Here is a 26193-nt window from a genome sequence, read left to right as displayed (position 1 = left end):
CAACTTGAGGTCAGTGGAAGTTAGACACAAGTTATATGCAAGTGTAAATTTTTGCTTTACATTTGATTTTTGTCTCTCTCCACTCTATGATGATAAAAAGGTCCATAGCCTGCCATGTGGTGGTTGATAGTCACTTTAAAAATCATTCTCATATTATACAAGTCATTTTAAAAGAAGACGGGCAAAATTTATCTACAATTTCTTTTTTTCATTGTCACTTTTTTTTTAGATTTATTCATTTTAGAGAGGAAACAGAGGGAGGAGCAGAAAGCATCAACTCCCATATGTACCTTGACCAGGCAAGCCTGGGGTTTTGAACTGGCGACCTCAGCATTCCAGGTCGATGCTTTACGCACTGTGCCACCACAGGTCAGGCTCCATGTCACTTTTGTCTAAAATATATGTTTATGGGATGGACATAACTCATATCATAAACACTCTTTTGTAGCTTCACTGGAGAACTTGTTTTCCTCTAGAGGGTTTCATTTCGCCATTTTTTTCAAGATTTAAAAATCTAGAAACACTTAGAAAATTTCATTTTATTTCTAGTAATACAGGTTACTTTCAAGTTTTTTTTCAGTTTTTTTAATATTTTATTTATTGATTTTTAGAGGGGGGGGGAGAGAGAGAGAGAAGGGGGAGGAGCAGGAAGCATCAACTCCCATATGTGCCTTGATCAGGCAAGCCCAGGGTTTCAAACCGGCGACCTCAGTGTTCCAGGTCGACGCTTTATCCCACTGCGCCACCACAGGTCAGGCCACTTTCAAGTATTTTGACACCGTTTTGGGTAGAGTTTTTGGTTTCTGGTTTTGGTCTACTTTTGAACATGTAAAAATTGTTTTAAAAATATGTGAATCATGTTTTTTAATCATCAAATTTGAATATTATCTATACACATGCATGCAAACACGTAAGTAAATACATGACTATCCAATTGTATATTCTTGCCCTTTTGAGAAGGAAAAGATTCTAAATTTTATGCACTGTCTGGCTATGGAGGTATATATAGTTTTTGAAAAGCATAAGCCAGTATAAAATTGAAGTATAGAATAGATACTCAATTAGTCTTCCTTAAGTAAATCAGAACTACGAACAGTTAGATACCTATTTAGCGAAACTCTTAGGTGTTTACCAAACTCCATTTCCTTCTCTTCCAGGGCACACATCTGTGGGTACAGTGGTGAGAAGTAACCTTTGTTATTCTCCGACTTGATCTGTGAAACATCTTACCCAGCCCTCTGAGCTTTCCCCCATCTCTGGCTAGATGAGCAGGACAATCTCTGGAAGGTGGCAGTCACAACGAAAGGATCCTAGGTCCCTCTCTCGCTGCCTTGAGAGAGAGCTTTGCGATATGAGTTTCGTTATAGTAAGCCATTGAGACTTGGGTTTTTTCCTGTTTAAGCAGCTAGTGTTACTCTAATAACTGAGATGTAGTCAAATCTGATAACAAAAATTTGTGTATGCTGTGTAATGGTTTAAACAGACTGTGGAGCCAGATTACTTGAGTTAAATCCTCCCTTCAGCCCTTCCCAGCTGTGTGACCTTGGGCATGTTACCTAACCTCTGTCTAGTTGTCATGTCTCACCTCCTAACCCTTCTAACTACCTGTAGTATTTTGAACTGCTCCCCTCATGGAGAAGACTCAGAAGGAACAGCATCATGACAACTGAAGTAATGCAGTGGCTGCCCATGGTGAAGCGTGCAGTGTGACAGAGTTTTGGAAGCCAAGTCACAGTGAGATGTAACGTGGAATAAATAGAAGTAGTAGAGGAGGAGTCTGGAGTGAACCCCACACCCCAGGTCTCTGGCTTGATCACTTGGTTTAAGGTGGTGTCTTTCCAGTTTCTTAGTAAAGGTGCTATTTTCTCTTCCTCTGCTTTATTCTTTGGAAGTCAACAAGCACAGTCTAAATAGGAGGGGAATTACCCACCACTTCCCAAATGAGGGAGTATCTACATCTATTTGGAAATTTGTAAAGATAGAAGAACTGTCCCTTTCCCCCCATATTGAGTCATTTATTTATATCACTCTGGATTCATGAGTATTTACTTTATTCTTTGAGTTATGATCTATTCTGTGAGTTGTTTTTTCACTCTTGTGTGTTCTTTGATACACAAAGGGTTTTAATTTTGTGTGTTCATTTTTTTTTTTTTTAGTTTCATAGGTGGTTGAAAATGAGTATTCTCATTTGATGGTGCAGGATTCTACATTTTTATTTTACTCAAGTTCTCCATATCATTACTCATTTGTTTGATAGCTGATCAGTAACTGGAAAAACTGTTACCTTTTCCACTGTGATGATGGGTTTATCATTATGTAAGGATCCTTATCACAGTCATGCTTTTGGTCAAAAAGGCTTATTTTGTTTGCTATTAATATAGCTAGAACACATTTCTTTTTAAAGAAATTTTTCAGTGATAGCTCACCTTAGTTTCAGGTATACAACATAGTGATTGGACATTTATATATCTTATAAAGTAATCACCCCAATAAGTCTGGCACCATACATAGTTATTACAATATAATTGACTATATTCCCTGTGCTGTAGTTTATCTCCATGACTATTTTTATAACTGGCAATTTGTACTTCTTAATTCTTTTTACCTTTTTGCCCATCCCGCCAAACCCCCTCCCATCAGTTTTTTCTCTGTATTGATGAGTTTGTTTTGTTCATTTATTTTGTTTTATAGATTCCATACATAAGTGAAATCATATGGTATTTGTCTTTCTCTATCTGACATTTCACTTAGTATAGTACCTTTTAGGGTGGTCCACCCATATTGTCACAAATGGCAGATTTCTTTTTTTTTTTTTTTTTTTTTTTTTTACAGAGACAGAAAGTCAGAGAGAGGGATAGACAGGGACAGACAGACAGGAACAGAGAGAGATGAGAAGCATCAATCATTAGTTTTTTGTTGCGACACCTTAGTTGTTCATTGATTGCTTTCTCATATGTGCCTTGAACGTGGGCCTTCAGCAGACCAAGTAACCCCTTGCTCAAGCCAGCGACCTTGGGTCCAAGCTGGTGAGCTGTGCTCAATCCATTTGAGCCCGCGCTCAAGCTGGCGACCTCAGGGTCTCAAACCTGGGTCCTCCGCATCCCAGTCCGATGCTCTATCCACTGTGCCACTGCCTGGTCAGGCGATTTCATTCTTTTTTATAGCTGAAGAATATTCTGTTGTATATATGTACCACCTGTTCTTTTTTTTTTTTTAAAGAATTACATTTATTTATTTATTTATTTATTTTTTACAGAGACAGAGAGTGAGTCAGAGAGAGGGATAAACAGGGACAGACAGACAGGAACGGAGAGAGATGAGAAGCATCAATCATTAGCTTTTCATTGCGCGTTGCAACACCTTAGTTGTTCATTGATTGCTTTCTCATATGTGCCTTGACCGCGGGCCTTCAGCAGACTGAGTAACCCCTTGCTGGAGCCAGCAACCTTGGGTCCAAGCTGGTGAGCTTTTTGCTTAAGCCAGATGAGCCTGCCCTCAAGCTGGCGACCTCAGGATCTCGGACCTGGTTCCTTCCACATCCCAGTCCACTGCACCACCGCCTGGTCAGGCCCACCTGTTCTTTATTCATTTGTCTATTGATGGACACTTAGGTTCCTTCTACATCTCGGCTATTGTAAATAAATAATGCTGCACTGAACATGAGGGTACACACATCTATTTGAATTAGTGTTTTGGATTTTATATGGTAGTTCTATTTTTATTTTTTTGAGTACTTTCCATAGTGTCTGTCCAATTTATAATTCCACCAACAGTGCATGAGGTAGAACACGTTTTTTGGGTATGGTATTTGACTGGTTTATCCTTTTCCATTTCACTTCTGTGTTTTATTTTTAGGAGTGCTGCCTGTGAACAGCATGGAGCTGGAATTTTTATCCCATCTGTGAACCTCCAAACTGTGAGTCTTGTCCATCTATATTTACTGTGAACACTGATACCATTGAAAGTATTTATACCACTTTATATTACATGCCTTTGCTTATTTTTCATTCTTTCTGTCTGTGGATTGATTTCTGCTCACCATTGCTTCTTAGATTCTATACTGTCTTTCAGGATCCTTCCCAAAACATGGTCTTCTGTTGCAGGGGTGAGTGGAAACTCGTAATATTTATTTGTCTGAAAATTAATTTTGCTCTCACTTCTTGAGGATATATTTTTTCGTTACTGCTGAAGATAATATTTTTTTCATTACTGCTGTTATTCTAAGTGTCCTTTTGTAGATGGTCTGCCTTTTGTCTGGGTGCCTTTGACGTGTCTCTGTGACTTTGGAGTTCTGTAGTTTCAGTACCGTGTTTCTGAAATATGGATTTAATTTATCCTTCTCCGGACAGGGTGAGGATTATGTGAGTTTATGTCTTCTATCACATCTGGAAAACTCCAGTTATTTTAAAACTCCTTTTGGAACTACTATTAGTAGTGTTGGGCATTTTAATTTTATTTTCCATGTCTTTTAACTTCTCTAATGTTTTCCATTTCTTTACTTCTTTGTGATGCATTGTGCGCTCTTTTAGTTCACAAATTCTTCAGGCATATCTAATGTCATTTTTAGTTCACTAATTATCTCTTCATATACATCCAATCTGCTATTAAACTATTAATTATTTTAAAAGGATGGATTATTTTGGCAAAATTAACATATATTACAGAAAAAGTGCATTTATTTTTTCTTTTTAGCACCTTGCTTTATTCATTTAATACTTTGTGGGAACCTTTCCAAGTCAAATGGTATAGCTATAATTCTTTCTAATGGCTGCAATAATATTCTACAATATGCACATATCATTACTTAATTAAAAGTCTTTATTGGACATTTACTATTTATTTTGACTATGAAAAATGCTGCTAATAACACAAATTATATATGTTGTTATGCACTGGTGATTTAATTTCTATTATATGCTCTCCTTGTAAATAGATTCTTGGAAACATGAATGTATATTTGTATAATCAAATGTATATTCAATTTTTTTGCAGTATACTTCTAATAATGTCTGTCATACATACTGAATAGTGTGTATGCCACACTATAAGTGGCATACACATAGTTGTGTATAACCATAACCATAAGTGCATGCCACATAGTTGACTACATAAAAGAACTTTACATGGAATCATACAGTATACACTCTTGCATATGACTTCTTTTGCTTAACATGTTTGTTAAATTAGTTCTTGTTGCATATAAGAATATTTGCAGCATTTTCATTGTATGATATTCAAGTTGTATGAACAGACTGTACTTTATCCCATCCATAATTGAATATTTGGGTTGTTTCTAGTTGAGGTTTATTACTAATAGTGCTATTATGAACATTCTTACATATCTTTTGGTGCACATCAGTTCATACATACATAGAAACAGAATCAATGAATCATAGGATGTGCTATGATAGCACTTTAGTGGAAACTGCTACAAAGTTTATCTAAAGTTGCATTACCAATTTACACTTCCAATAGTAGTATAAGAGGGTTTACATTGTGCTAAATTCTTAGCAACACTGATAGTCTCTTTAAAAAAAATTATTCTTTAAGTTTTATTTATTTTAAAATTTAATTTATTGGGGTACAGATTCAGGTGTGCAAGTCAATAAAAAATCATCTTCACACTGCATCATGTATTTATCACCCCAAGCAAAGTCTCTTTTGTCCTCGTTTACCCCACCTTTGTGTTCCTCCACCTACCCCCACCCCCTTTTCCTCTGGCCATCAACCACACTGTTCTGTCACGTATATACATATATATTTTCTTAATCCCTTCACCTTCTATCTTCCAGTCCTCCAAACCCCTTCCCCTCTGACAGCTGTCAGTTTGTCCTATTTATCCATGTCTCTTTCTATTTTGTTCGTCACTTTAATTTGTTCATTAGATTCCACATATAAGCGAGATCATGTGATATTTGTCTTTCTCTGTCTGGCTTATTTCACGTAGCATAATAATCTCCAGGTCCATCCATGCTGTTGCAAAAGGTAAGATTTCCTTTTTTTTTTTTTTTTAACAGCCACCTAGTATTCCAGTGTTCCTAGTGTAAATGTACCACAGCTTTTTTATCCACTCATCTGCTGGTTGCTGTTTCCAGATTTTGGCTATTGTAAATAATGGTGCAATGAGCACAGGGGTGCACGCATATATATCAATATATTCATTTGGGTGGGGGGAGAGAGAGAGAGAGAGAGAGGAGCAGGAAGCATCTGCTTCCATATGTGCCTTGACCAGGCAAGTCCTGGGATTTCAAGCTGGCAACCTCAGCACTCCAGGTCCATGCTCTGCGCCCCCACAGTCCAAGTGCATATATTCTTCTGAATTAGTGTTTTGGGATTCTTAGAATATGTTCCCACAAGTAAGACTGCTGGGTCAAAAATCAGTGTCATTTTTAATATTTTGAGATAACTCCATACTGCTTTCCACAATGGTTGAACCAGTTTGCATTTCCACCAACAGTGCACGAGGGTTTTCTTTTTTCCATATCTGTGCTAGCACTTGTTTGTTGACTTATTGATAAAAGCCATAATGGCAGGTATGAGGTGATATCTTTTTTTTTTTTTTTTTTGTATTTTTCCGAAGCTGGAAACGGGGAGAGACAGTCAGACAGACTCCCGCATGCGCCCGACCGGGATCCACCCGGCACGCCCACCAGGGGCGAGGCTCTGCCCACCAGGGGGCGATGCTCTGCCCCTCCAGGGCGTCGCTCTGCCGCAACCAGAGCCACTCCAGCACCTGGGGCAGAGGCCAAGAAGCCATCCCCAGCGCCCGGGCCATCTCTGCTCCAATGGAGCCTTGGCTGCGGGAGGGGAAGAGAGAGACAGAGAGGAAGGGGGGGGTGGAGAAGCAAATGGGCGCTTCTCCTATGTGCCCTGGCCGGGAATCGAACCCGGGTCCCCCGCACGCCAGGCCGACGCTCTACCGCTGAGCCAACCAGCCAGGGCCGTGAGGTGATATCTTATTGTGGTTTTAGTTTGCATTTCTCTGATGATTAGTGATGTTGGGCATTTTCTTATATGTCAGTTGGCCATCTGTATGTCCTCTTTGGAGAAGTGTCTATCAAATCCTTTGCTCATAGCCTGACCTGTGGTGGCGCAGTGGATAACGCATCGACCTGGAAATGCTGAGGTTGCCGGTTCGAAACCCTGGGCTTGCCGGGTCAAGGCACATATGGGAGTTGATGCTTCCAGCTCCTCCCCCCTTCTCTCTCTCTGTCTCTCTCTCTCCCTCTCTCTCTCCTCTCTAAAAATGAATAAAGAAAAAAAGAAAAAAAAATCCTTTGCTCATATTTTAATTGGATTGTTTATCTTTCTTGTGTTGAGTTGTATAAGTTCCTTATATATTTGGGAATTAATGCCTTATCAGATGTATAACTGGCAAATACAGCAGGTTCCTCAGGTTACGATAGTCTCCACATATGACATTTTGACGCTCACTCCCATAAAAACTTTAAAAAATGGAGACATGAGTGTTTCAACTTTACACCATTAGTATCGTACTTACAGACTATGTGGGCGGACTAGTTGGTTGTGTGCAGTAGAACAATATGCAGTAAGACTGTGTTAGGATAGGTTAATGACTTAGGCTAGGGTGAGTTTTGACTTAAACCAAAATTCAGGTAATGTCACTGTTGTAGGAATGGAACTGTGTCGTACCTCGAGGACTCCCTGTATGTTCTCCTGTCAGTGGGCTCCCTCTTCATTTTGTTAATGGTTTCTTTTGCTATGCAAAAGCTTTGTAGTTTGATGTAGTTTCATTTGTTTATATTTTCCTTTGCTTCCCTTGCCCAAGAAAATAGATATATTGGCAAAAATATTGCTGTGAGAGATGTCTGAGATTTTATTGCCTATGCTTTCTTCTATGATGTTTATAGTTTTGTGCCCTGGACTGTAGTTTTGGCCATTATTATGTTGAAGTATGTTCCCTCTATTCCCACTTTGCTGAGAGTTTTTACCAAAAAATGGGTGCTGGATTTTATCAAGTGCTTTTTCTGCATCTATTGATGAAATCATGTGATTTTTACCCTTCATTTTGTTTATGTGATGTGTATCATGTTTATTGATTTATGAATGTTGTACCAAACTTGCATCCTCAGAATAAATCCCACTTGGTTGTGGTATGTGATCCTTTTAATGTATTGTTGGATCTAGTTTACTAATATTTTGTTGAGGATTTTTGCATCTATGTTCATCAGGGATATTGGCCTATAGTTTTCTTTTTGTTGTAGTGTGTTTTTTGTCTGGTTTGGGGATTAGAATCATGCTGGTTTTGTAAAAAGAGGTTGGAAATCTTCCTTCCTCTTGAATTTTTTGGAATGGGTTGAGAAGGATAGGTGTTAGTTCTTCTCTGAATGTTTGGCAAATTTGCCTGTGAAGCCATCCAGTCCAGGACTTTTGTTTGTTGGGAGTTTTTTGATGACTGCTTCAATTTCATTAATTGCAATTAGTCTATTCAGGTTTTCTGACTCTTCCTGATTCATTTTTCGAAGGGTGTATCTTTATAGTAATTTATTCATTTTGCCCAGGTTGTCCACAATTTGTTGGCATGTAGTTGTTCATAGTATTTTCTTACAATCCTTTGTATTTCTGTGGCGTCAGTTGTTACTTCTTTTTGTTTCTGATTTTATTTATTTAGGTTCTCTCTTTTTCTTTTTTTATAAGGTTGAGGAACAACCACTGAGTGGTCTTCCACAAACTTTTTTATTTATTTATTTTTATTTTTATTTTATTTATTCATCTTAGAGAGGAGAGACAGACAGAGAGAGAGAGAGAAGGGAGGAGGAGCAGGAAGCACCAATTCCCATATGTGCCTTGACCAGGCAAGCCCAGGGTTTCAAACCAGCGACCTCAGCGTTCCAGGTCAACGCTTTATCCACTGCTCCGTCACAGGTCAGGCGGGTTCTCTCTTTTTCTTGATGAGTCTAGTTGAAGGTTCGTCAATCTTGTGTATCTTTTCTAAGAACCAGCTTTTGGTTTCATTGATCTTCTATACTGTTTTTTTCTTAGTCTCTATGTCATTTATCTCCTCTCTGATATTTTTTCCTTCTGTTTATTCTGGGCTTTGTTGTTCTCTTTCTAGTTCTTTTAGATGTAGGGTTAGATTGTTTGATATCTTTCTTCCTGCAAGAGGCCTGTAATGCTATGAACTTCCCTCTCAGGACTGTTTCTGCTGTGTCCCATAGATTTTGGATTGTTGTGTGTTTATTTTCATTTGTTTCTAGGTAACTTTGGTTTGTTATTCCTTGATCTCATTGTTGACCCATTCATTGTTTAATAATGTGCTATTTAGCCTCCACGTATTTGATTTTCAGGGGTGTGTGTGGGGGGGGAGTTAGTGTGTGAGTGACAGACAGAGAGGGACAGACAGACAGGAAGGGAGAGAGATGAGAAGCATTAGTTCTTCACTGTGGCTCCTTAGTTGCTCATTGATTGCTTTCTCATATGTGCCTTGACTGGGGTGAGGGCGGAGGGGAAGGGCGCCTGCAGCAGAGCGAGTGACCCCTGTTCAAACGACCTTGGACTCAAGCCAGTGACCATGCGGTCATGTCCATGATCCCATGCTCAAGCCAGCAACCTTGTGCACAAGCTGGATGAGCCCATGCTCAAGCTGGTGACCTCAGGGTTTCTGACCTGGGTCCTCTGCGTTCCAGTCCAGCCCTCTATCCACTGCACTACCACCTGCCTGGTCAGGCTTTAGTTGTTTTTTATTGTAATTGATTTCTAGTTTCAAACCATTATGGTCAGAGAAGATGTTTGATATGATTTTGCTCTTCTTGAATTTGTTGAGACTTATGTTGTGTCCTAATGTGTGGCCTATCTTTGAGAATATTCCTAGATTTCTAGAAGAACGAAGCTATTACCAATGAGTACCTCTGGTATGTGGGAATGGGTCAGAGTGCAGGAGGGTGGGAAGGTTGATGTTTCATGGAAGGAGCTATGTGGGCTGCTACTTTCACACTTTACTCCTTCCTTTATTTGTTTATATATTTTTTTACAATAAGGTTATTTTTTAAAACAACATCAGTGAAAGTCATATGATCAGAAGAAGAAAGGAATGAAGATTTGCTTTGGGGTGTAGCAGGCTCCCCACCGGGCTGTCCTGTGTTGTGCTTGGGTGGCTGCCATTACCCTCCAGAGCACAGCAGAGCCAGCCTGAGCCAGTCCTAATCCTCTCTTCTGGGTTTCAGATACAGAAATGGTAGGTTTTTAGCTCATGGAAGCATGGCTTTAAAAGCAGTGCGCCAATTCATGACAACACGTTGATTGCAAGCAATTCAGAGTCAAGCTGCTGGCCCCTTGAGACTGCATGGGGCACAGGGAAAGTCCAGAGCCACAGGAAAATGTAACCGCTATCCCACACGCCCTGGGAACCAGGTGGATTCCTGACCTCATTTCCCAGAGAGGGGTCAGGGAAGAGGCCGAGGGAGGCCAGGGGGAGAGGTAATTCACTGCAAAGGGAGCCCTGCAGGGACCACAGGCTTCCCTTAGGCCTCAGCTTTACTGACCTCCAGTCACATCCTAGCAGCCTGTTTCTCAGGCTGCACTCACTGCAAGAACGCCTTTTCCAGTTAAGAGCAGTAGTTGCATCAAGTGTAATAATGAACATTTATTATGTATGTGTCCATCGCTGTGCTCACAGTGACCCCACACAGGGGCTTCTATTCATGTCCTCATCTTACAGGTGAGAAACAGAGGCCCACAGGTGAGAAATGGCTGGCCGTGGCAGTTAGAATCACCCTATCCTGTGTGACTCCCCAGCCTGCACTCTTAACCTCTAAACTCCAAGACAGGGCACTATTATGAGGTGACTCCAGAGCGTTGGGCATGGGCTTGGCCACCCGGTACACTGAAAAAGAGACAGCCATTGGAATAGGAGTAATCCCATTTTGGCTGTGTCCCTGGACAAGCTCATTCCCCTTCGGAGCCTGGGTATTTACATCTGTAAAGTGGGACAGTACTTTTTTTCAGGGTTGTACTAAAAATTAGAAATTGGAAATGTAGAAAACTTACTACCAGCCCAGGCACTGAGGCATCCAATATAAAGCAGCCATCATCGTCATAGTTGTCACTTGGACTAAGACACTCCTTTCTCCCCTCTTCTTAGTGAGCTGGCATGGAGCCCTGAACTATTCCTAGTGGGAGCTAGGACGAGGTCTACCCAGGGCTTGCTCAGAATGGTGAGCAGGAGGAGGTGGGAAGAAAGAGTCTGTATAAGTACTCCACTTTGCACCTGTTCTGCAAGGTGCCCAGAGAGTACCCCTCTTTCCATTCCCATGGCCACCTTCTTAGTCCAGGCCTTGTTCCTTGAAGGCTTCCTGCCTTACTCTCCTCAAATCTGTGCCCACACAGCAACCTTCGAAACCCCCTCACGCCCCAGCTTCAGAACTCCTCCATTTCCTTAGTGCAGCCCACCCCAACCTGGCCTTCTAAGGAGTCACCTAGTCCTTAAACATAGCCCTGCACCTGTGACAATTCTGCACCTTTACAGCACATGCTGGGCCACTAGCCAGGAATGCCCTCTCTTCCCTTGAAGGACTCTTAGTCCTCCTCTGAGGTCTTGCTCAGATCCTCTGGGCAGTTTCCTAGAATCCTGCCCACACCCAGGTTAGAACCCCCCAGCCCCACCACCTTGTTACGTGTTGTTTCTCAGGTGTCAACTAACATGCTTTAGGAAAAATTAAGATAATTTACTGCTTTACAAATCTGTATTTTCTACTATCTTTTTCCACTCTAGGTCAGGACCTGGGCCCTTATGCCTGGGGCTGTCACAGTGTCTAGCACACAATAGGTGCTTAGTAAGTGTTTAGAGCATGAATAGATAAAGACTAGCTGTGTCTCAATAAAAGGAAAAGCTTTCTAAACCTCACATTTGGGGACTACTGAACTTTGTGACCTTTGAGGCTATTTGCAATTGGTTTTTTGTGTGAAGGCCCTTTGAATTGTGAAGTGCTGTCTACAAATCTGGGCTCCTGGTGTTCCCCAAACTCTGAGACAAGGGGATCGAAGATTCAGGCTGGAGCTACAGCTCCTCGGACTCCGGGAGGTTGCGGACCCAGCCCTGGGCCACTCTGTTGAAGCTGGGTCTGAGGCGGAGGAGTTCCAAGCCACTGATGAGCTCCGGGACGAAGGGCGTGCCTGCTCTGGGCATAGTCTCCCCCACCAGAGGTCCTCCGAAGGGCACAGGGGTCCTGCGGGAAGAAGAGCAGCCGGAGGCGTGGGCTGGGACAGGAAACGGTGGCAGCACACTGTGCGGGGCCCTCCCTGCCTCTCTCCGCGCCTCAGTGCCCCTCTGTACAGGAAGATTTCGTACTATCTTTACCAGGTTTCTCCAGCTCTGCCACTAGTTGAGATGGCTTGTTGCTTAGAAATAGGAGCAAAATTTTCAGTGTTAGAATTGTCTTTTCCTAATAAGACTCTAGGTTCCCCGTAAGCACCTGGAGACGGTAGAGTGGGAACAGGGATTTTCCTTTCCCTTGTCACCTCCCCTTAGAACAATATGCCACAAACTGGAATGAAAAGGGAGCATTAGAAAGAGCATTGAGAATCAGAGAAGTACAGATTACAGCAGACATGCATGTCTCACCCATAAGACTGGCAAGGAGAAATAGTTTGATAATGGGCAGTTTCACTCCTACACTTCTGTTTGGAGGGCACATTGGTTCTGCTCCCTTGGAGGACAGTTTATTAGGATCTTTTACTCTGCTTTTGTGCAAATTCTGTCAATCAGCAACTCCACCTGTACGCACATGGCTTTAGGAAGCACATGCCTGAAGGTACAGGAAGCAGATATGAGCAGGAATTAGTGACAGGCCAGAAATCACCCATCCATTGGCAGAGGAATGGACATGACAAATGTAGCATAGTCACACAATAGAATATTACACAGAAGCTTAAAAGGAATGAAAAGCTCTATATGTATTAAGAAAAATTTTAAAAGCATAACGTTGAGTGAAAAACAAGCAAATTGCAAAAAGAAATGCAAAGTATTAAAATACATATACACACAAACAATGCTTTATTCCCAACAGCAGTGATTTTCAACTTGTGTGCTGCGAGAATTTTTTAAATATACAGTACCTCACTATTTAGTCAGGGGCACTGACCTCTTTTACCATAGACTGTCAAATTAAAAAAAAAAAAATGACCACAGCCAACATAATAGCCATCTGATGTGAATGAATCAAAATAATACCAATTTTGGGTTTTTTTTTCAAATTGGCAAAAATTATATTTTTTGGTATGCTACAGAATTTTGGTAATTAGTTTGTGTGTCATGAGATGGAACAGGTTGGAAATTTGAGTCCTACAGGGATGCAGCTGCTGTGGAAAGTGTCCTGGAAATGTACACACTCACCTGACACCAGCATTACGTTTGGGAAGGAAACTGGGACTGAGGATGGGGAACGAAGGAACCCTACCTTTATTTGTAGTTCCATAGTTTTGTTTTTTTAAGAGAATATAAGTATATGACTTTAAAACTTTTTTAATTTTTAGAAAAATAAAAAGCATTGTTCATGTGGTATTTTCCCCATAACTCGGGGCCAGTGGGAGAGGAGAGTGCTTGCCCCTGGGGTAGAAAAGCGAACCTTGGGCCTGGCCCTGGGTTCCAGCCAGGACAGGGTTTCCGCCTGGACCACCCCAACTGTAGCAGCAGCAGCCAGGACCCTTGGGGCCAGGCTGGAAAGCTTCCAAGCCTCATCGTTGGGCCCTTGACTGGGAGCCCAGCCGTGGCTCTTGAGCACTGCTTGGCCACCAGCACTGCTGTCGCTCCTCAGTCTGCCTCAGTTGGCCCTTCTGTCCCAGAAGGATCTGGGTTCAGGGCTCCCAAGATCCTCTTCCTGCTGGTGGGAATGCGCCTCAGTCTGTCATAACTGAGATGTCAGACGGATAGGGCTGCAACCTGAGCTGGCCAGCCTCGAAGCTGGCTGTCAGGACAGAATGTCTGCCGAGGGTTTTAAATAGCTGGGCAGGCAGGGTCTGAGTACCCCAGGAGGTGAGCGAGCACAGTCCTGGCTGGTGAGAAGCCCCGGAACGTCTGCCAGTGGCTCATGGCTCACACATGGGTATAATTCTTTCCATCAGGGCCCTTCCTGACTTTGAGGGCAGTCACATCCCGCCTGAGCAGTCTCTTCTCAAAGCTCGTCACCCCCAGTTCCTTTTGCCTTTCCTCAGAGGGCCAGGTCTCCAGGCCCTGGCGCCACCCTTCTGTCTGTCAGACAGACACAGTCTCCCCGTGTGGTCTGAGCCAGTGCCAGAGGAGCTGGACTGTGGCCTCCTCTCTGTGGACCCTCCACTTTCACACTTACCGCCGTCCAAGCCAGAGGAGCATTTTTCTAAAATAGCGTCAGTCTGAGGAAGCCAGTTGCAATTGAAATCCATCCCCCAGCCCAAGGCCTTCCTCCAGTGCCAAGCTCCTGTCTTGACTATGATTTGCTTTTGGGTCCTCAGGGAAGAATGTTAAATATATCCCTTTATTCCCTAGCTTTCCAACTATCATTTCAAATGATAATAATAGCAGCTATTGTTTATTGAGAGCTTTTTACTTGTCAGGAACTTTTTCTGTGGCTTCTTAGGTCATTCTCACAACAGTCTTATGAAGTAGGTACTGTAATAGTCTCATTTTAAAGATGGAGAAGTGGAGGCTCAGAGAGATCAAGTCACTTTCCCAAGGTCACACAGGCAGGTGAGGAGTCTGCATTTACGCCCACGTGGAGGCCCCATGCTCTAAACAGTACAAACCACTCCTCTTGTGTCCAGCATTTCCCTGCTACTCCCCACATTGGTACCTCCTCAAAGCCACATTCTAGGCCTCTTCCAGATCACTGATGAAAATAAGGAAAAGGCTGAGCTATTGGGCCTGGTAGAATTATGGGCCCCTACCCAGGGAAGGACGCGTTCCTCGATGTGCACCAAAGAGGTGGCACACAGCCATGATGGAAAACAAACCAGGCCCTGGAGTTAGGCAGTCCAGACTCCCCAGCCCTGCCCTGTGTCCTTGCTTTGGGACTTGGGGCAGGTTGCTGATATTCCCTGAGCAAGCTCTCTTCACAGGCAGCACCTGCCCCACCCTGTTATGAGGAGGACCCAGAGAGGTGTGGCACATCCGTCGTACATTTATTGAGCACCTACCATATGCTGAGGCAAGAGTTGTATTGACTTTTAGCAAGAGCTCAATAAATGGTGATGCCATGTTTAGAAACAGCCTGGCATGTAGAAAGCGCTCAGGAAATGCAGCTACTGTAGTCGTTTTGGCTGGCACATGCACACCCTTCCTCTCTCTCCACGAGCTGCCCACCCGCCTTACTTGTTGAAATTTCGATACTCAGCAGGGCTGGGGGTGTGACTTCGGCCATCGCTCTGGTAGTCCCGGTAGCTGACAAACTCCTGCCACGGGCAGTGGTAGCCCTTGGGGATGACCGTGTGGTTGAACTTCTCTGGCGGGACGCTCTTGAGTGGCCCAGCATAGCCTGGAGGTGGAGCAGGGCGACTGGGTTTCTTTCTCCCTCGGCCCGCACTCCCATGCCCACCCCGTGGAAGCAGTTGAGGTTGGGGAGACCCAAGCTGAGAAAGGGGAGTAGGGGGAGATGACACCAAAAGTTACTCCAGCAAACATTATATATAAATTTTATATATAATATGTTTATATATGAACATAAAATTATATATAAATTTTACATATAATTTGAAGAGCCTTGTACACATCCACAGTACCCTTCCCCATCCCTGGAAACTGGGAGGGCTGGAGTAGGGGAATCTTGAGTTAGGGTGCAGATCTAGTCTTGACTCGGACTCAAGCTCACTGTGTGACCTAGGGTGCACTGCCAATCCTCTTTGGGTTCGTGTTAGGTCCGTGGAGGGATGTGTGTGTTTGGAAAGGGAAGAGAGTAGACTAGACACTCTCTGGGCTCTTCTTGTCCCACCGTGGAACATGGCCACATTCTGGTAGGCACCCTCTGCCCCCACCTTCCACTCTGGTCCAGGACCCGGGAGGCCACGCACCTGGTGCCAGGGCACTGGGGCTGGGGGCGCGCTCCACCCGGGAAGCTGTGGGCTGGGCGTCTTCGGGGCTCCCAGACAAGGCTGGGAAGATGTGGAGCTCGGAGCGATAGTTCTGCTCCTCTGGGCCGTTGGCAACCTGGGCACAGGGGTGGGCGCTCAGAGGCGGCAGATAGCTGTCTTGGAGTCACCTGGCCCTAACCCCGGCTACCTCTCCTGTGGAATCTCCCTCCATGCTCACCGGTCCTGGCTCCGCTGTTCCTGTCCCCTTCCCCTTGGCACTTCCAGCCATCATGGGGGGGGGGGCAGATAAACCACAAGGAGCCAGGAATCACCCAACACCAAGAAAAAACAGAGATGGGGAAGGGGAGGAGGGCATATAATGCTAGCACTCACCTCCCAGGAGTGTCGAGGGGCATGAGTTAATAGTGCAGAGCCCTAAATCCAGTGTTCGGGAGAGACATTCTCCATAGATGTTTGTTATTATTATAATTTTAACCCTGGGCAGATAACTTCCCTGAACCTCTGTTTCCTTCTCTTAAAATAGAGATGATACTGATGATGATAATCTCACTTTCTGAGCGGTAAATGAGCTGATAACACGTAAAGTACTTAGCTAGCAGTGTCTTAGGCACATAGCAAAGATGGGTGTGTTGTCATCTTTATTATTCTGTCATATAGCTCCTCAGTCGCCTCCTGTCTCGCCCAGAAACCGGGGGCATATAGAAGCAGTGCCCCTGCATTCATTAGAGTGCCTGGAGCTGCCTGCTGCCTGTTTGAAGCCTGAGGATAAACCCATCCTTGCTTCCTTTCTCTCCCGGGCCTTTTCCTTCTTCCAGTGGGAAGGCATTTCCATCTTCGATCAAGTCTGCTCTAAGTCTTGCTCGCTGCACGTTCAGCCCAGAGCACATGACTGTTCTTCAGGACTGTGTGTGGGAGCCAGAGCTGCTGCACTGTAGCTCGTCCTGCCCACTCCACTTTATGTTGTGTATCCAGGGAGAGGCACCTAAAGAGGTAACACTCTTCTGGGAACACACAGCAAGGCAGGAGCTCAGTCTGATGGGGACGTCACCGCCTTCCCTAGCTGGAGTTGGAGGGGCTCCTTAGGTCCTCACCTGGCTCACTGTTTGGCTGTAGACAATACCACTGGCCTTCTCTGGGCCTCAGTTTCCCTGTGAACACAGTGGGGTCTTACCGCTGTCTGGCTGGCTGCAAACTCAAAGGTGAATTTCTGCACGCGGCGCTGCCTCTTCTGGAAGAGGAGGGATCCTCGGTTGTTGCGCAGCGATAGCTCCTCCATCATTAAGTCTTGGGGCACGCTCAGCTTCTTGCCCAGGTCCAGCAAAGGGGCTGCAGGGAGAGGCCAGAGCCACGTCCTACTACCTAATGCTCAGGTCACTCTCAGGGGCCTCCTCCCAGCACTGCCCGTCATGTGTGAGGATGCCAGCTTCTCCCTACACTTGCCCACATGGGTGTCATCATGCAGTGGACACTTGGCCCACCTGGTGGGCAGAAGTGACACCTCAGAGTTTAATTTGCACTTGTTTAGCACTCAGTGAAATTGAATGGCCTATGGACACTTGAATTTATGTATTCATGGATTTCATGTGCAACTCTTAGCCCACAGGGGTGGAAGGAGTGAGAATTGGCAAGATTCTAGATATCTTTTAAAAGTAAGCCATGGGTAAGGTGTATCAGAGGCGTGATGGAGCGGCTCCTCCCTGGGACAGGGACGGTCTGGAGGAGGAGACGGTATGCGGAGGGGCAGGAGTTCAGTTTTACATGTATTCTTTTCATTTTAATGTTTTTTGTTTTGTTTGTTTTTTTACAGAGACAGAGTGTCAGAGAGAGGGATAGATAGGGACAGACAGACAGGAACGGAGAGATATAAGAAGCATCAATCATCAGTTTTTTGTTGCGACACCTTAGTTGTTCTTAGTTGCTTTCTCATATGTGCCTTGACCGCGGGCCTTCAGCAGACCGAGTGACCCCTTGCTCAAGCCAGCAACCTTGGGTCCAAGCTGGTGAGCTTTTTGCTCAAACCAGATGAGCCTGCGCTCAAGCTGACGACCTTGGGGTCTTGAACCTGGGTCCTCCGCATCCCAGTTCGACGCTCTATCCACTACTACGCCACTGCCTGGTCAGGCTATTTTTTTAAATTTAAAAATAGCTTTTATGATGATAAAACATGACCTATGTGCATTGAAGAAAGTTAGAAAATACAGATATAAGACAGAAAGAAAAATATTTTATACTGCTCAGAGATTACCGCTGTTAACATCTTAGTATATATCCTTTGATACCTTTTTCTTCTTTTTAATTTTTATTGATTGATTTGAGAGAGAGAGGAAAAGAGAGAGAAACATCAATTTGTTGTTCACTTATTTATGCATCCATTGGTTGTTTCTTGTCTGTGCCCTGACCAGGGATCAAACCTACAACCTTGGAATGTTGGAACAGTGCTCTAACTAACTGAGATACCCGGTCAGGGCTGATATCTTTTTCAATGACTGTGTATTTATGTATGAGTTTTTAACCAAATTGAAATCATAGCCTACATGCATTATAACTTCTTTAATCAATTAAAGATCTTTACCTTTCCAAGTGAAAAAATTGTTTTATATAATGCTTATTGCATTTTTAAAGCCCCTTAGTAATCTTCAAAATCAGGCATATAATTTGAAGAGCCTTGTACACATCCAAGTGGAAAGTCTCGCATGGGGCCTAACTGACCTCATCGTGTTGTTTTTAATGCAGAACAGCACATTTATTTCCTTTTTTACAGTTAGGACTATAGCCGGTGTTTATAGCCTAGGGCCTCCAGCATTTAGACTGAGGAAATGAGGAAGGAGCATCCAGTGAGGCAGGAAGAACTCCAGTGTGGTGTCCTGGAAACCAAATGATGAAAGTGTTTCAGGGAAGATGGGGTGATGAGGAGTTTGTGCTACTGGTGTGTCAAGTGAGATGAGGGCTAACTTGACCATGATACGTAGTAACGTGCAGTTACTATTGGAGACCTTCATAGGAGCAGTTGCTGGAGAGTGTAGGGTGTAAAAGCCTTATTGGAACGGGTTCAAGAGAAAATGGACAGAGGGAGAATTTAATTTGATCACAGCACGAGGAAGCAACAAGCCAAATCTAGGATGTGGAACATTCTACAGGGCAACTGGCCTGGCTTCTTCAAAGGACTGAGTGACATGGGAAAAATAAGTGGGGGTTGTTTTAGATTAAAGGAGATTTAAGAGACATAGCAACCAAATAAAAACAATGGCCCTTATTTGGATGCTCATTTTAACAAAGTAGAAAATCAGAGAAAGTTAACTATGGGATTGCTTATTAGATAGCATTCAATCAATATTGCTAATTTTGTTCTTTGTAGCATGTAAGGAAATGTCCTTTTCATGATTTTGGATGCATTCGGAAGTATTTGGAGCATGAAATGACATGCTCTTTGGGATTTGCTTTGGATTCCAGGAATAAAAGTAGGACCATGGGATTTGCACTCTCTACTTTTATGTGGGTTTGGAAATTGGCTTGATAAAATGTGAAAATAGAGAAAAAGAGGGGGGGAATAAAGTAGAGGCAACTGCTTTGAAAAGAACTGTGCTCTACCATGGCTGAGGGCAGCTGTGGAATCCACAGAAGTTGTTTGTTTTTAAAGAGGGCGAGATAACAGCACTGTGTGTTAGCTGATGGGAACATTTGCCAGTGCAATAGAGAGAAGGGAGAATTACTGAAGGAGTGTCCTTGAGCAAGAGAGAGGGAGGGAAGGGTGTCCGTGCCTGACTAGAAAGGCTGGCTTCAGACAGGGACAAGGAGAGTTCATCCACCATATCAGAAAGGAAAACTGAGAACGTGGACATGGGCAAGCAAGTGGACAGACGTGGAGGAGGCAGCTTGCAGACGTTCTCTGCTGGTGACTTCACTTTTCTCAGTGAAATAAGGAGCAAGGTCATTAATTAGCTGAGAATGAAGATGGGGGAGGAGGTATTGCAGGGTTAGGAGAGAGGTTGCCAAAACTGTCTGAGAGCTGTGTGGGAGGAGAACAGGTCAGGGAGATGCACGTGGTCACCAGGCAGCACTGAAGCCATTCAGGGGCTGTGACTCATTCCCATCAATGGACTCCTACACAGCCTTTTCAAAAAGGAGATTGATGTTCTTTTCATTCGTTCAGCAGATATAGAAGGAGCACCTTCTACATGTTAGGGGCAGAAAGAAATCCACTGTAGGTTCAAGGGTGGGGAAAGTAAGTTTCAGAAGAATCTGCATTCTAAGGTCCCACTCACATTTAAATATATATATATGCACACATTAAAAAAATCTGTAAGGAAACGTGCCTAATATTAGCAGTGATCACTTAATGGGACATAGGAAGGAGGAGGGCTGGGGATTATTTGCACTATTTTTTTTAATACAAGAAAATGTACTTAAAAATATAAAAGACAATTTATACATAAATACATAATGACAAGTCTCTTAGCATCATATTCTCAAATACTATCCAAATGAACTGAGCTTAATATTTTTAAAAAAAAAGAAAAGAAAAGAAAAAAGTTATAGACCAAACCTATTTGACTAAGCAATTCTGGCATTCTATCCTGGGGAGAAAAGTTGAATAAACATGCTTGAAGATACACGTACAAGGAAGATTATTACAGTGAGGTTTCAGATTGTGAAAGCTGGGATCAGTCTTGTGGCAGGTGCTGCCCAGGTGCCCTTTATCAGTGGCTAACAGGTCACCTTCTGCAGAGAACTGCCCAGGTGAACAGAAGGGGACATAGTCCCCTTGCTGAAGATGGGATCAATTCTGTGGAGCCCATTCTACCCCCAATCACCAGGGGCGGGGCTACAGCTAAGTCCACATCGATACTCAGCAGTTTTCTCTGCCCTATCCTGCTTCACTTCCCTTCTCCTGAGAGCATAACCTCACGAAGTCACTTGCTCAGACTCCTCAGGCTCTGTTCCTAATGCTCCCAACCTGAGTCAGAGCCTCCATGACCTCCAGTAGGGTGTGTGTATGAATATAAATATGTTTAACATATTACCTGCTGGGGAGGCAAGAAAGGAGGGGAGGTAGTGAGCTAAATCTAGGATGGAAAGAAGTCGTCTGTGGTATGTTGCTAAGTGAAAATGCATTTAAGCGGAAGAACACAGCGTATCGTCTGTAGCCAGTGTGTGTGTATTTGCATTTATATGAATATGTTTATATATGAACATAAGAAGGATGAACACAAAGACATTAACAGCTGTTATCTCCAGATGGCTCTTTTAGGAGGAACTTGCACTCTCAAAGTCATTCATGTCTGTTTTGTTTGAATAGTTTATAAAAGGATGTATTATTTGTGTAACCAGACAGTAAAGAAGCAGATCTGGAAACAGAGATCTGGAGTGAAATCTCAACTCTTCCACCCGCTAGATGTGCGACCGCTTAACTCCTCTGAGCCTCAGTTTTCTCATTTGCAGAATGGCAATAATGTCTTATTTACAGAGTTGTTGTGAAGGCTATATAACATAAAGCATAAAAGCTCTAAGCACAGTATCTGATGCAAGGTAAGCACACAATCATGGTAAGTGTTTTTATTACTACTTTACAATGGGTGTATTTTGGTAGTGAAACCATGATTTTTTTTTCTTTCTAATTTTCTTTAGTTTCAAAATTGTCTTTAATATGATACCATAGCAATAGTCAACAATTTACATATTTCCAATCTGGCATAAATGATGTGTATTAATATTTTGGGGTCTAATTGATTACTCTGATACAAGAAGAGAGATTACATGGCCTGATTCTTCTACTTATAGCATCATCACTTCAAAAAGTTTGTGTTTTTCAGCACATGAAATTATGGAGTAAAAGAAACTTGACTCCAACAAAGGGAGGCAACAAAGGAAAAGGAAGATTCACATATAAAGTCATACAATGTGATTAAGTGCTTCTCAGGAGGCAAAACCTAGCGGTGCTCTTAGCGAAGGTTTATCAGAGCTCAGTTCACTGTCCACCTGCATTGGAATCACCTGGGTGCTTGTCTAAAAGGCAGTGATGGCCCCTCCCCAGGTCACTGAGCCAGAATCCCTGGGTGGACACTGGGAACCTGCATTTTATTTTTTTATTTTTATTTTTTTTTTTTTCATTTTTTCTGAAGCTGGAAATGGGGAGAGACAGTCAGACAGACTCCCGCATGCGCCCGACCGGGATCCACCCGGCACGCCCACCAGGGGCGACGCTCTGCCCACCAGGGGGCGATAATCTGCCCATCCTGGGCGTCGCCATGTTGCGACCAGAGCCACTCTAGCGCCTGGGGCAGAGGCCACAGAGCTATCCCCAGCGCCCGGGCCATCTTTGCTCCAATGGAGCCTTGGCTGCGGGAGGGGAAGAGAGAGACAGAGAGGAAAGCGCGGCGGAGGGGTGGAGAAGCAAATGGGCGCTTCTCCTGTGTGCCCTGGCCGGGAATCGAACCCGGGTCCTCCGCACGCTAGGCCGACGCTCTACCGCTGAGCCAACCGGCCAGGGCCCGGGAACCTGCATTTTAACCTACACTCTATCACTGTGATTCACACAAAAGTTTGAGAGGCCTGACTTAGTTGAATTTGTTTTTGAAATTCTTGAAATGCTTTAAAATAGGCCAAATAAACAAATTATGCCAAGAGTTCTGGAAGAGGTCTTACAACGTTGATAAACATGTATTTTATTCATTGGATGAGTCAGTTTTTTAAGTGAAATGGGTTGAGTCCAACTGGGCGTCCTGCTCTCCCCATCTGTCCCACCCTCCCCTCACCCCTTGTCTCTTGCCACAGGGGCTCCGTGAGACGCAATAAGAAAGGACACGTGTGGGGAGCGTGGGTCTATAGTAAAGGCTGGATCTGGGATCAGAGCCCACAGAACTCAATTTGGGGCTGAGGTAAGGACTTAGCTGGGGCCAGGCCTGGTCTAGGGCATGCAACCAGCTCCTGGGTGTGAGGACAGCAGGACGACGCCCCTCCCAAAGCTTCGGGAAGCTTCCCAGCTCAGGAGGCAGATTCCACAGGCACTCCCTCGGGGCTGGCCTGGAACTCATACCTGTTTTTGTAGGCCTGGGGCCAGCAGGCCTGAGTGGCTGCAATCTAGGACCAAGAAAGGATGGGGTCTGAGGAATGTACAAGGGCTGGGTCCATCTTACCTGGTCCAGCTTGGTCCCCCATGGCAGCCATCACTGGCTCTTTCTGCTCCTTGGGGATCATCCTGTAGATAAGAGGATCCACAGATGGGCCAGGTCGCCTCCATTGCCCTCCCAGACCTCCCCCAAAGCCCTGGCCCACCCAGCTCCAGCCTGCCCCAAAGCCTCCGGCAAGGGCGGTCTGAGCTGGAAGGCCCTTTGGGGTCTCTGTATAGAGGAGGAGGCTGAGATCCAGGGAGGATGAGGTAGATGCTCAATGCTTTTGTGCATCTAGAGGAGCACTCTCTCCTCAGTGGGGTAATCTCTGGCACATTAGGGTGGGGAAGGTGGGGTCTCAGACTGTTTCCATCTGCTGGCTCAGGTGAGCTCTAATCAGCGACGGAAAGAGGTTGGGGTTTTCCATCAAGGGTAGGAGGGTTCTAGGTAGGTGGCCTGGGCTGACACTGGGGTCTGCAAGGCTGGCCCTCCCCTCCTGTCCCCGGTACTTGGCCCTAAGGCTTGAGGGCACAGACTGGTCCAAGGAAGCTGAGAAAGCCATCATCCCTACTGCTGCCCCCACCCTGAAGCTAACTTTCATGGTGCTTGCTTTTATTTTAATAATATTTTTAATTTTTTGACAAATTTACTTATTGATTTTAGAGAGAAATGGAGAGAGAGAGAGAGAGAGAGACAGAAATATTGATCTGTCCCTATATGTGCCCTGACCAAGGAGTGAACCAGTAACCTCTGTGCACTAGGATGATGCTCTAACCAACTGAGCTATCTGGCAAGTTACATAATATTTTTTATTCTTAAACTACAGTTGACATACAATATTAGATTAGTCTCAGGCGTACAGCATAGTGATTCGTCATTTATATAACTCATGAAGTGATCACCCTGATAAGTCTAGTGCCCCATGGTGCTCTCTCCTTTCTCACCCTCTCTTTCTTTTCCTCCAGCCTCCCATTTGCATCTCATGGAACTTTCCAGGAAATTTAAAAATAAAATGAGGTATATATCCCCCCAAAACTCCTGCAGGCCCCAAGTCCAGATCCCCTAACTTGTCCCCAAAGGAGAAGGCAGAGCCCTTGAACCCCTGACAGACTACGTACTCCTGTGCCCCCTGCTTTGCTTCCAGGTTTTTCTATATTCCTTCCTTTAGAAAAACAATCTGCCTGCATTTGTGTCCCCCATACTCACTCCCAGCCTCGGTCACTGGTGTCTAATCGGTATCCCCGACTCTCTGACTCTGAGCAATTGCTTTCCAGCTCTGGGACTCAGTTCCCCCCTCTGTAACATAGGGGGTTGGGCTAGATCATGAGGATCCATGGATGGGCTCCAAGAGCATCCATGAGCCCCTAAAACTGGGTGCAAACATGAGCGTGTCTGCATGCATTTGGGGTGAGGGTCATGAGGTGGCTGTGACTACACAGTCCACAGATCTGTTTCTTGATAAACACTCCCCCCTTACAGAAATTCACAGGTGTTGCAAAGGGCCCCTCATTTTCTATACAGGGACTCTGCTTCCCTCTACTACCTAAAGATCTTCGAGCAGAGCCATTACCTGTCTCCACCTTGAATGCTAGTCACCCCCTCCCCATTTAACCTAGAGTAACAGGGCTTAGAACCTCTCCCTTCCCGACTCAGGATTCAGGCTTCCAAGAGGCCCCACATTCCCCAGACTCTGCAGGGCCCGTCCTCTGCTTGGACAGGAAGGGGCTCTGGGAATTGGCTCATCTCCTCCACCCACTGCCCACAGCTCCCCAAGTCCCCCTAGGATCTTGGTACCTGAGAGATGGGGCCACAGTAGGCAGAGGGAGAGTCAGACCCTCAAGATTAACACCTCTGTTGGGAAGCTGAAAGTTGAGTGGTCAGCGTCTGTATAGCGGTTGGGTGGTCAGCAAGCTGAGTGTGACCTGCAGCCAGCTCTGGCCTCAGCTGACGAGCTCGTTCCTGCCTTGTCGTGGCTCCCAGCCTTATTTCGGGCTGCAACAGGATCCAGGGACAGATGCTAAAAGCACCAGGCCCCGGGGAAGACAGGTGCCCCAGCAGCACGTCCTTGCCGACAGAAGGGTTTGCTCATACATGTACGCACACACATTCATATGCACACACCAAAATCACCTGGAAATGCTGAGAGTCTCCAGTCACTCGAGCTTGCTAACTATCCTTGTGTCTAGAACAGGGCCTCATGGGATTGCCATAGATATTGGTTGGATGGACAGATGGACGACTGGATGGCTGGATGAATTGTCCTTCAATATTTTTTACTTATTCTTTCTTTCCTGCCTTCTTCCTTCTTTCCCTCCCTCCTCCTCTCATTCTCTGAGCCTTTGTCTACGGACTGAAAATAAATAAGGCAGGACTGTTTCAAGGAGCTCAGCTAGGCCCGAGCCAGACCTGTAAATAAGCCTTTGAGATGCATCATGGGAAATGCTCTGGGAGTGCCCAGGGGAGGTGCCACCACCCAGGGATGGGAATGGTGAAGGCTTCCCAGAGGAGGGGACATTTGAGGTGGGCCTTGAAGGCTGAGTGGGAGTTCACTGGGCAGAGAGGGCACAGGAATTGCGCAGAAGCAGTATCATGTGTAAGGATAGTAGGGGGTTGGTGAGCAGAACCAGAACTGGGGGGTGGGGCGGTGCTGAGAGATGAGGCCAGACAGGTGGACTGGGGCCAGATCACAGCAAACTTTTCAAAGGGCAAGTGTGCTTTACAAAGAGCCGTGAAAGAGTTTAAAGTGTTGGAATGGAGTGGTCAGAAATTTTTCCAAAGATCTCTCTGCCTGCCGTGTGGAAAATGAGGGGGAAAGAGCCAGACTGGCAGCAGGGCTTCCTGTGGTCGGGGGAGGGGTGGGTGGCTGGATGGGGCAGTGACAGAGGGCATCCGGAGGAGACAGGGACGTGGTGGGGGATTCGGGGCCTCACCAGAGACTGGTGAGTGACAGTGTGGGAGGTGAGGGTGTCTGGCTTAGCTGACTAAGGAGGTAATGGGAGGAGCAGGTTAGGTGGGAGGGGGTGACAGATACTGAATTCAGTTTGGAATGAACTTGGTTTGAGTTGTCTGG

At 44.8% G+C, this 26193-nt stretch overlaps 1 protein-coding gene across 3 annotated transcripts; it reads right to left on the bottom strand.

The window, feature by feature from the left end:
• Window positions 1-10019: 10019 nt before the first annotated feature.
• On the bottom strand, window positions 10020-25489 carry MYOZ3 (myozenin 3). Of its 3 annotated transcripts, XM_066273013.1 has the most exons (7): window positions 25254-25489; window positions 24918-25115; window positions 23151-23212; window positions 17189-17343; window positions 15997-16132; window positions 15302-15464; window positions 10021-12185 (listed from the first exon to the last, which is right to left on the bottom strand). In XM_066273013.1, exons 3-7 carry the CDS (start codon window positions 23209-23211, stop codon window positions 12017-12019), a joined length of 684 nt encoding a protein of 227 aa, XP_066129110.1. In that variant the 5' UTR covers window position 23212; window positions 24918-25115; window positions 25254-25489; the 3' UTR covers window positions 10021-12016. The 3 variants fall into 3 exon arrangements, with proteins under 3 accessions (XP_066129111.1, XP_066129112.1, XP_066129110.1); XM_066273014.1 differs by lacking the exon at window positions 24918-25115 and having other exon boundaries at window positions 10020-12185; XM_066273015.1 differs by lacking the exon at window positions 25254-25489 and having other exon boundaries at window positions 10020-12185; window positions 24918-24995.
• Window positions 25490-26193: the final 704 nt, after the last annotated feature.

Source organism: Saccopteryx bilineata, chromosome 4 (genome assembly GCF_036850765.1).
Source record: "Saccopteryx bilineata isolate mSacBil1 chromosome 4, mSacBil1_pri_phased_curated, whole genome shotgun sequence".
Lineage (NCBI taxonomy): Eukaryota > Metazoa > Chordata > Mammalia > Chiroptera > Emballonuridae > Saccopteryx > Saccopteryx bilineata.
The sequence above is the reverse complement of the archived record's forward strand: the minus strand, read 5'-3'. Positions and strand labels throughout refer to the sequence as shown.